Source organism: Marmota marmota, unplaced genomic scaffold (assembly GCF_001458135.2).
Source record: "Marmota marmota marmota unplaced genomic scaffold, marMar, whole genome shotgun sequence".
Lineage (NCBI taxonomy): Eukaryota > Metazoa > Chordata > Mammalia > Rodentia > Sciuridae > Marmota > Marmota marmota.
The window spans coordinates 3490559-3500784 of NW_026000207.1; the positions used below are offsets into that span (position 1 = coordinate 3490559).

General features: G+C 40.3%; 1 protein-coding gene across 1 annotated transcript in view; it reads left to right on the plus strand.

Moving 5' to 3' along the window:
• Positions 1-7720, plus strand: part of LOC107158878 (vomeronasal type-1 receptor 4-like) — a 14485-nt gene extending 6765 nt beyond the window's left edge. The window contains exons 2-3 of the mRNA XM_048791687.1: positions 6731-6827; positions 7369-7720. Of these exons, the coding sequence (XP_048647644.1) occupies positions 6731-6757 (27 nt within the window). The 3' untranslated portion in view covers positions 6758-6827; positions 7369-7720. The remainder of the gene's footprint in view (positions 1-6730; positions 6828-7368) is intronic.
• Positions 7721-10226: the final 2506 nt, after the last annotated feature.

Consider the following 10226-nt stretch of genomic DNA (forward strand, 5'->3'; position numbering starts at 1 on the left):
AAAGTGCTCTGCTTTACCTTAAGTCCTTTTGAACGTAGCAACCCATCTAGGGCCAACAAAATTGGGCTTGAAGAAGTAGCGCCCATAATGTTTTCAGAGCTATAAAGAAAGTGAAAGTACAAAAATCCCCGCTCTCTCCTTTTCTACAGAGGAGCGTCTCGCTACTTACTTGCGGATTCCCACTTACCTGGGAACTTACTGGTGCACCACCCTGACTGCTGAAAGTTCTGGATCCTGGGTTCGAGGAATATGTTCCCCGTACGGGCCACCAACTGTCGCGACCCCTCGCCGACAAGGGAAACACGACACAGGATTCTTCTTTCAACAGTTTATTCAGGCCTTGAGTCATGTATCATTCTTCTAGTGCCCGCCCCCGACACACCCAAGCACAGCTTAATAAAGCCCCCCGCATCCCAATCCCAAGCCGCCACGTGGATCTCTCTTATAGGGTGGTAAGGGATTGCGCGCCAACTCTCCATAAAAGGAGTTGTTTATCACAGGCCACAGTGGAAGCCGGCGCCATCTTCTAATGGCGGCCATGGTCTATAAGAATGGCTTACCACACCTCCCTTGTACATCCCCCTCTTCCTTTTTCTCTACTCCATTAGTCTTCCTTCTATTTATTTATAGTCTTTTTAAAATCAGTGCTTTATGGATACACATGCAGATGAGATCCACTGTGGTATACATGCATATGCATAAAATATTTTGGTCAATCTCATTCCACTGTTGCACTCTTTTCCAGGCCCTCCTCCTTCACCCTCAATCCCTACCTCTATCTACTCCACTGATCTCTCCTTTACTTTCATGGGACCCCTCACCCCATTTTTTTCTGAGTTTTGTTTTAGTTTTTCCATATGAGAGAGAGAGCAATTATCCTTTGACCTTGTGAGTCACATTTTCTTTATCAAGTCATCTATTGACAAGCATCTGGGCTATTAAGCATTGACAAGGCAGTGTCTACATAGTATGATAATTTTTGTTTGTTTGGATAAATAGGGATAGTGGAGTCATATGGTTGTTCCATTCCTAGTTTAAAAAAAATTTTTTTGTAGTTGTAGATAGACAGAATGTCTTTATTTTAGTTGTTTATTTTTATGTGGTGCTAAGGGTCGAACCTAGTGCCTTACACATGCTAAATAAGTGCTCTGCCTCTGAGCTACAGCCCCAGCCTCCCATTCCTAGTTTTGGGATGAATCTCCATCCTTCTTTCTAGAGTGATCACACTAATTTGCAGTCCCATGAACAATGTACAAGTGTAACTTTTCTCCCACATCCTCAGCAGCATGTATTTTTATTTATATTCTTGAAAATTGTTGTTCTGACTGGAGTGAGTTGAAATCTTAGTGTGGTTTTAATTTGCATTTCCCTCATTGTAGAGATGCTAAATACTCTTTTTCATAAATTTGTTGGTCATGTCTTCTTTTGAGAAGTGTCTGCATAGTTCTTTGCCCATTTATTATTTGTTTTATTTGTGACTTTTTTTAGTTTATATATATATATATTCTGATGTAGGGCAGATGAGGATGGACACCCAAGAAATTTTCAGGAAGCAGGTTTATTTAAGCTACAGTGGTCCAGAGGGCTAATAACTAAATATCTCTGGGTCCTGGTTCTGGGAATTCTTTTAGATTTAAACTCATTGGGATGGTCATATGACAGAGAATGGGTACATAACAGTTACTCTTTGAACCATATTCTTGGGCTAGCAGAGGTTTTCACACATTTTGTCTGCAAACCTGGATTTACAAGAAAGAGGAAGCTTCAAACCACATTTTGCTCTCTGTAGAGCTCCTGTGAAATCCCCTTGGTAGTCTATGTGAAAATCTTGTTGACTAGGAGAGAAGTTTAGTGATGGAAAGTCTCTTTTGGGGGCTTCTCCAATTCTTTTGGGAGCTACTTCAATTCTGGATATAAATGCCCTATTTGAGAAGCAGGTGGCAAAGACTTCTCCCATTCTGTAGGCTCTGTCTTCATATTCTTGATTGTTTTCCTTTGCTGCATATAAACTTTTTAATTTGATTCTCTCCCTCTTATTGATTTTTGGTTTTATTTCTAGAAGTTTAGGATTCCTTTTTAGACATTTTAATATTTTATTTTTTGGTTCTTTTTATTAATATAAGAGTGCTGAATCAATTTTTGTGTAATTATATGCATAGAATATACCTTATTCTAATGAGGAATTCTATTTTTGTGGATGTACAAGATGAGAATCATTATGGTGTATTCATATTTGTACAAAGGAAGATTATGTCAGATTCATTTTTAGGAGTCTTTTTAAGGATGTTAGTGCCTATGCCCGAATGTTGATCCCAGACCCACTTTGAGTTGACTTTTGGGCAGGGTGAGAGACTGGGATCTAGTTTCAATCTTCTGCATGGGGTATCCAGTTTTTTTTAGCACCATTTGTTAACAAGGCTGTTTTTTTTCCAACATATGTTTTTGGCACCATTGTGAAGTATTAGATGACTGTATAAATACAGGTTTTTTTGTGTCTTATATTTTATTGGGTTTCATGTCTACTTTGAGACCAATACCATGCTGTTTTGTTTCTGTACTTCTGCAGTTTAATTTCAGATCTGGTATTGTGATACTTCCTGCATCACTCTTCTTACCTAGGATTGTTTGTCTATTCTGGGTCTCTTATTCTTCTAAATAAATTTTAGGACTGTTTTTTTCTATTTCTCTGAAGAATGTCATGCTATTTTCATGGGGATTGAAGCAAATGTGTATAATACTTTGGCAATATGTTCATTTTGACAATATTAACCTTGCCTATCCAAGAACATGGGAGGACTTTACATCATCTACAAGTCTTCAATTTCTTTACTAAGTATTTTATAATTTTCATTGAAGAAATTTTTCACCTCCTTGGTTTATTTTCAAGTGTTCATTCATTGTTTATTTTTAGGAGGTCATTGTGAATGAGATGATTTTCTTGGTTGCTTTCTCATCAGATTTATTATTGGTGTACAGAAAAGTGATTCATTTATGAATGTTGATCTTATATCCTGATACTTTGCTAAGTATGCTTATCAGCTCTAGAAATCTCTGAGGGAGTTTTTTTCGGGGGGGGGGTCTTCTAACTGTAGGATCATTCCATTTAGCAGAAATCATTGGATTCCTTTTTTTATTTGTACTCTTTAATTTCCTTCTCTTGCCTTATTGCTCTGGTTAGAGTTTCAAGGACAACATTGAATAGGAGTGGTGAGAGTGGACATCCTTCTCTTTGGTTTACAAAGGAAATGCTTTTAGTTTTTCTATGTTCAGTACAATGCTATTGTTGTGTTGGTCATATATAGCCTTTACAATGTTGAGATAAGTTTCTTCTATTCCTAACTTCTCCAGTACTTCACAGATGAATGGGTACCAGACTTTGCCAAATGCCTTTTCTGCATCTATTGAGATAATCATATGATTCTTGTCCTTAACTGTGTTTATGTGGAGAATTACATTGATTGATTTGCACATGTTGAACCAATCTTGTGTCTGTGGGTTGAAACCTGCTTGATCATGGTGTACCATCTTTATGTGTGTTTCATGTGGTTTGCCAATATTTTATTAAGTATTTTTGCATATATGTTCATCAGGGATAGATATCTGAGGTTTTCTTTCCTTGATGTGTCTTTGATTATGATATCAGGGCGATACTGGATTCATAAAATGAATTTGGCCATGTTCCCTCCTTTTCAATTTCATGAAATAATTTGAGGCAGATGGGCATCAGTTCTTCTTTAAAGGTTTGGTAGAACTCAGATGAGAGTCCATCTGATCCTGGAAAGCTTTTAATTCTGGCTTCAATCTCATTGCTTGATAGTGATGTAAGTTTTCTATACCCTCATGGTTCAATTTGTGAAGGTCCTGTGTATCTAGAAATCTGTTAATATCTTTAAGACTTCATGGTTTATTGAAGTATAAAATTCCAACATTGCTTCTACTGATATTTTGGATCTCAGAGTGTCTGTGGTGATGTGTCCTCTGTTGCCAGCACCACTTTGAGAGAAGACATTAATTTCTATTTGCTACAATCTCTTCACAGCAAAGACAAGTACTAATCAACCTTAGGAAAACAAAAGTTGATCCTGTTCCACGATTACTGTAATCCAGGCATAAAATTGTAATAATGTTCTGGAATAAAATGAGAGATTAGTTATTAAGATAGACAAATTCCTATTACATTTTATAGGGGCAGAAAATGAGAAAGTAAAAATCGGGGAAGAAGAGAAACCAAAGAAAAAAGGAAAAAGAAAAGCCAGAAAAGCATAATACAAACCAAATTAAAAAGAAGAAAAAATATATGGGGGGCAGGATCTGAGGCAGGATCAGGTAAAATAAGAGGGAAAACAGGTGCTAAGAGGAGTGAGATAAACCATATCTGGGTAACAGATAGAATAATTCCAATTAATGTTTTAAAACAGTAGAAGACATGTAATCAGACAGACTGAGGGCACAGTATCAAATACTGAGGGAAGAACTATCAAATAAAAGTGAAGAGTGAAATTTGTATGATGAAATTGACACTAGACCTATTTACAGTGATCCAAGCCAAGGTGGAGTCTTCCTGGTATGGATTTCATCAGGGTTGGGGGTCTTTAGAAGATGCCTATCACTGTGGAGCCTCCTAGAGCTGCTGGGGCACAGGAGCGACTTCCTGGTGGAATTCCTCACTTGTGAGTTCTTGTTCATCAGCCCAGCGCCTGAGGCTGCATGTTGGGAGGGTGCTGTGCTGCATCTGCTGAGGGTCTCTCCCTGGTGCAGGAGCACAGGATGCAGGGCCCAGGGATGCTTTTCTAACAGTGGGATGCTGTGCACTCGCTCCCCTCATCCAGATCTTCTTTACAGTGGCAGAGAGCCTGGTGTCTGTGTGCAACTGGTGGTAACTGAGATTTCAGACTGTCTGTGGGTGGTTTGTGGTGCAGAAGAGACCCCCTGACTGATGTAGATTGCCAGGACACTGTTTGTACTGCCTGTGGTGGTGAATTGTGAGTGCTGGTTCCCTCCACTCCTGGGATAGAGGGTTGGTTGCTCCACCTGCATCTGATCTCTCACTGCCAAGGGTCCTGAATGGCAGGCATCTCTTCTCCTTGTTGTGATGTCCTCAGGACAGTCATCTCCCCATTTGCAGCCTGAGTCCTCCAGATGCAGGGCCTCTGTTTGCCTTCTATGGCACAGCAGCCTGTCCTGGCTGGTGTAGCTCAGATTTATCTGTCTCCAGGATGGGGATGGGATGTCAGCTGGCCCATCTTTGCCTCAGTTCCCTATGGAAGTATGTTGAGTGCTGGCTCAGAAATGGCACTCCCAGGAGTGATGAACTCTTGGGTCTGTTCCACTCCACTCCCCTTGTCCAAGGTGAGGGGGAGGGGGAGGCTATTTCAGTAACTTTATCTAGTAGCGATCGCTCCATGATTTCCTTCTGGATGGATTATTGAGACATCCCACTGCAGAGATGTTCCCTCTGGTTTTACTTCATGCTCTCTGACATTGGGGGGAAGCTGTGTTGACTGAATTTCTTCCAGGGAGGCTGGCCAGCTGTGGACTCCATGAAGGGCAGCCACCTTGCCTGGCTTTCAGTGCAGAGCTGGGTTAAACTACTCCACCCCCTCACTGGCTTTGCTGTTCCTGTCCTGTTTGATCTTGGTCTGCTTTTATTCCCAGTTTGCTTTTATTTTATTGTCAGGGAAATGAGCTTTTGCTCTTTTTCTCTTTCTCATTCTTCTGCACCCTGTTCCAGTTCAAGGTTAAGGATTCCTGTCCTTATTTTCTCTTCCTGTAACCAAACTTCAAGTGCTTCCAAGTCTTGAGTTGTGCACAATTGATTTTTGGAGTATTTGCTCTGTCAGTATTTACTTTCTGCTCAGCTGTTCTTTCACTGCTTTCCTTGTGTATTGTGGAGAGGCAGGGATTCTGTTTGATTGGCTCTACCATCTTCCTCCTCAAGCATTCTTCTCTTGAGGAGAACCTGGGTGTTTACTCTTGGAATGGATCAATGCTGATCTTGTGGATGATGTTGGTTCTCACAAGAATGGGTCATCTTAGAGCGAGTTCTCTGCTGTGTCTTGCCCACTGTCTTGCCCTGTGATCTCTTCTGTAACATGCTTCCACCATTCCCGTTCCTTCTGATATGAAGCCCTCCCCATAGCTGAGCAGATTCTGGCACCATGTTCTTAAACTCTAGAACTTAATTTCTAGAGCTCAGAAAATTTGTTTTATCAAGATCGACTCTTAGGCCTACAGTTATGTCAATAGAAACAAATTAGAACAACACATGTCTGCCTTTCCAGTTTGGAGTGTCATGGTGGGCACTGCATGTAGATTCTGCAGGGTATTTTGATGATATTTGTAGGTGTTTCCACTGGATAAATATGTAGTGGTGCTCTTGTTGGTCATAGGCTTATACCTAAAATGTTGATATGAATTTCACCTGAGATGAAATTTTAATGAATAATATTATGAATAATTTTAATGAATAATATTAGATGTGTCCCCTCTCCAGTTAATAGTTTCCATTGTGTTAAATATAGTTGTGTATTATAAAACTTCTGAGATGGTAATTTTTTTCTCTAAAGACATTTAAAAATCATTAAAATTTATATCAGCAAGCTATCCAGAACTGTATGTGTTGTTGTATGTGTTGGTAGTGATCTAAATTTTTCAAAAAACAGTGAATTTCAATATGTTCTGAAAAGGTTGATTTGATGTTCTTTCTCTCCTCTGTCACTGCCTCACCCAGGGTAATACCACTTCCTTCCTGAGGTGACTTTCATGTCCAGTCTCCTGTTCCTTTTTCCTCTCCTGACTTATCCATGTCTGGGCACCACACGATCAAGGTCAGTCATGGTGTCTAAAGTCCTCAGTGGGCCAGGATCCTGGGAAGACTGTGGGTAGGCGCCCCAGGACTCTGTCTCCCCATTGACATAGACTGCACTGTCACAGCTGTGTGCTGTCATGATTCTCCAGGAATTGTCTAGGGTACACTGAAAGCTTAAACCTCCAGAACACAGCTTGAATGGAAAACTCAAATTAATTGCAGACCTTTTGGGATCTTGGCACAACATCATTCACCCATCCCCACCCCACCCCCAGGGCATCAGCCATGTGTATGGGCTCCTGCTGCCGCCCGCCCTCCCCTTGCAGAAGGCAGGCTGGGCTCTGGGAACCCTGTGTGCCCACTAGGGACCTGTGCTCTCACTGCTGATTGCCCAGTTATCTTTGCAGCTGCTGACACAGAGGCAGGCAGCCAAGGTCACACCCTTCCAAGGCATTAAAAGACCCTTCCTATTTGCCCCTGAAATTCAAATGGCCACTGTGTCTCTGTTTGTCTTTCTCTCTTTCTCAACTATTTTTTTTTCTGATTCTTCATTTTTGCAGGCAGCCATTTAAGATCTAGGACACTGTGGAGAACTTGCATATACCATGGAATTTAGAACATCATTATACAGGCACAGAGCAAGACGCCATCCCAAATGAGACCTGAAAAGACCTTTTGTTCACAGATCAGGTTGATCCTCATCTGTTAAAATATGGACTACAATTAAAAAAGACAACAAAAAACAAGTTTCTGTAAAAGAAGAAAATATGATCTCCAGATCTAGCACACTATTTTTATATGTTTATTTTTTTGATCATTTCTGCATCTCTGTCTTTATCCAATATACTATGTATTTATGTCTGTCTCTTTATCTGTGTGTCTCTCTTTGTATATAATTACATGTCTTTTGAAGAAATTAAACCTTAATTTTAATAAAATATAATTTCTCATTTTACCCATAATGTGTGTTTTGTATAAAATATTTTCTTATTTTTAGAACACTGGATTTGTCTTTTCTGAAACTATTCATGTTTTCTTAATTATTTGCTTTGTAAATTTACTTGGAGGTGATATTTTTATGAGCAAAAATTGAAGTTTCTCTGTTTCACTGCGGCTGAGATAAACTTCAGGTTTATCTCATTTTTCTTTCCCCCTCCAAATTTTACTATTTTAACATCCTCTATTTTTCTAAATACATATGTGTGTTTGTTTTATGTACTCTAGTGTCTTCCCAGGAACTTGTCTACCCTAAATTACTTCCTGTCTATTCTCCTGCTACTAACCCTCTTCATTAGATTTCTCTTTCACATTTCCTAAGATATATTAAGTCTGTTTTCTCACATCCTTCCTCCTCAGCATATTGTCCCTTGCCCCACCCCCAGTTCATTGTCCACCGTCAGAAACTGTAAATCTTTTTACAAAACTACTGATTACATTTTAGATAATATTTGAATCCAACATCTCTGTACATTGAGACTAAACTGTAAACGTCTTCATACAACAAATTGTGCATAGGTGTTATACTGTTGATATTGGGATCTATTAACATTGTCTTCCCCACAAAGGAGGGATCTTGGAACCCTACAAGAGCACTACAAACCTATAGGGTAAAAACAGTGACACCCCAGACCCACAGATCTGGAAAGGAAGACACATAAGCAACATAAAAAGACAAGGGAAGAGAGTGCCCCAATCCAGGCTGATTTAATTTCATTATTTCTCCATTTGTGTTATCTGTGTTAACACCACATCCAGACAGAGCCCACGGAGAGAGTTTCCTGTGACTGCAAGGCTCCGTCCCTTCTAGAGAAAGGATGGGAATATGAGTGCTATATCCAACATCCCAAACTCCTCCTCCCCTTAGGGCCAGAGGTTTCCCTCCCTGCAGGTTCCTCTTCCCTGCCCTCCCATCAGGCCAAGTCCTCCCAGGCGCCTACAACCGAACAGCCCAGTGTTCAGACAGAGATGTGGGGGTGAGAGGAGGACATGGAGTGGTGTTGTAGAAAAAATGTTCATGCTCTCTCAAGGGTTTTTCTGTTAAGCTCTGTTCTAACAGTGTAGGCTTCAATTCCATTTGTCTGTGTTAGTATTTTTGCCAGCTATGAATCATAGGTCTTGTTGTGTTTCTATATGTTCTTGATATTTGCAATTTTGATTCTGAAAAATTGGCCTTGCCAACTGGGAAAGACTGGACTTACCAGGGCTAGCAAATTCATAGTGATAAAATTATGCTTCCATAAAATTATTCTTATGAAATTTCACCATCCAGAGATACAGGCAAAAACATGCCAAATAGGAAATATATAAGATGAATAATTCAAAAGATCTACTTTTGTTGTATTATTTTATTTTTGTACTTGGGTTTGAACCCAAGGGCTCTTACCCATTGAGTAACATGCCTAGTGAAAGAAAAGTGACCACAACACTCAGAGCAACCAAAAGATCTTTATTGCAGCAGTGCAACAAAGAGAAAGGAAAGAAGGAGAGAGAGAGAGAGAGAGAGAGAGAGAGAGAGAGAGAGCGCAAGATCAAGAGAGAGACAGCGCACGCAAGAAAGACAAAGAGAGCAAGAGAGAGGGGCCTGGCAGGAGGGAGTTTTTATAGCCCAAATCTAATGGGGCCTCTGGGTCTGCAAGCTGCCTTGTTGGCCCAAGGTGGGGTTAAGTGTTCAGCCTTGAGCGGGGTTGAATGTTCAGACTTGACGCAAACAGGTGATAAAGAACCAGATAGAGGGGGGTTTGAGTGCGTGGGCTATCTTGCAGCCAACATCTGTTCAGCCTGCCCTGCAGACAACACAGTTCAGTCTGCTCTGCACCCAACACCTAGCCCTTTTTATTTTTTATTTTGAGACAGATTTTTCTAAATTGCTTAGGGTTTCAATAAGTTTCTGAGGCTGACCTTGAACTTGTGATCTTCCTACCTCAGCCTCCTGAGTCATTGGGATTATACATGTGTGCCACCATGCCCAGCATGATGGTAATATATTTTATTTAGCATTTTGCCAAAGAGTGTATTATAACTGTTCTTATCAAAGTGGATAATATAATCCAAGTGTGGTGGTGTATGTCTGTAATCCCAGCAACTCAAAAGGTCAAGGCAGAGGAATTGCAAGCTCAAAGCCAGGCTCAGCAACTTAGTGAGGCCCTAAGTAACTTAGCAAGACCCTGTGTCAAAAGAAAAAACAAAAAGGGCGGGGATGTGGCTCAGAATTTAAGCACCCGTGGGTTCAATCCTTAGTACCAAAACCAAAACCAGAAAACAAAGTTGGAATCATGGGCAACTATGAAAGATGATGGATAAGTTAATCCGTTTGTCCTAGTAACCATTTTACTATGCACCTTGATGTCTCATGTTGTCTTCCATAAACACACACAGTAAAATTACTTATTTATGATATTGAACAAAGTACTTGGATAGA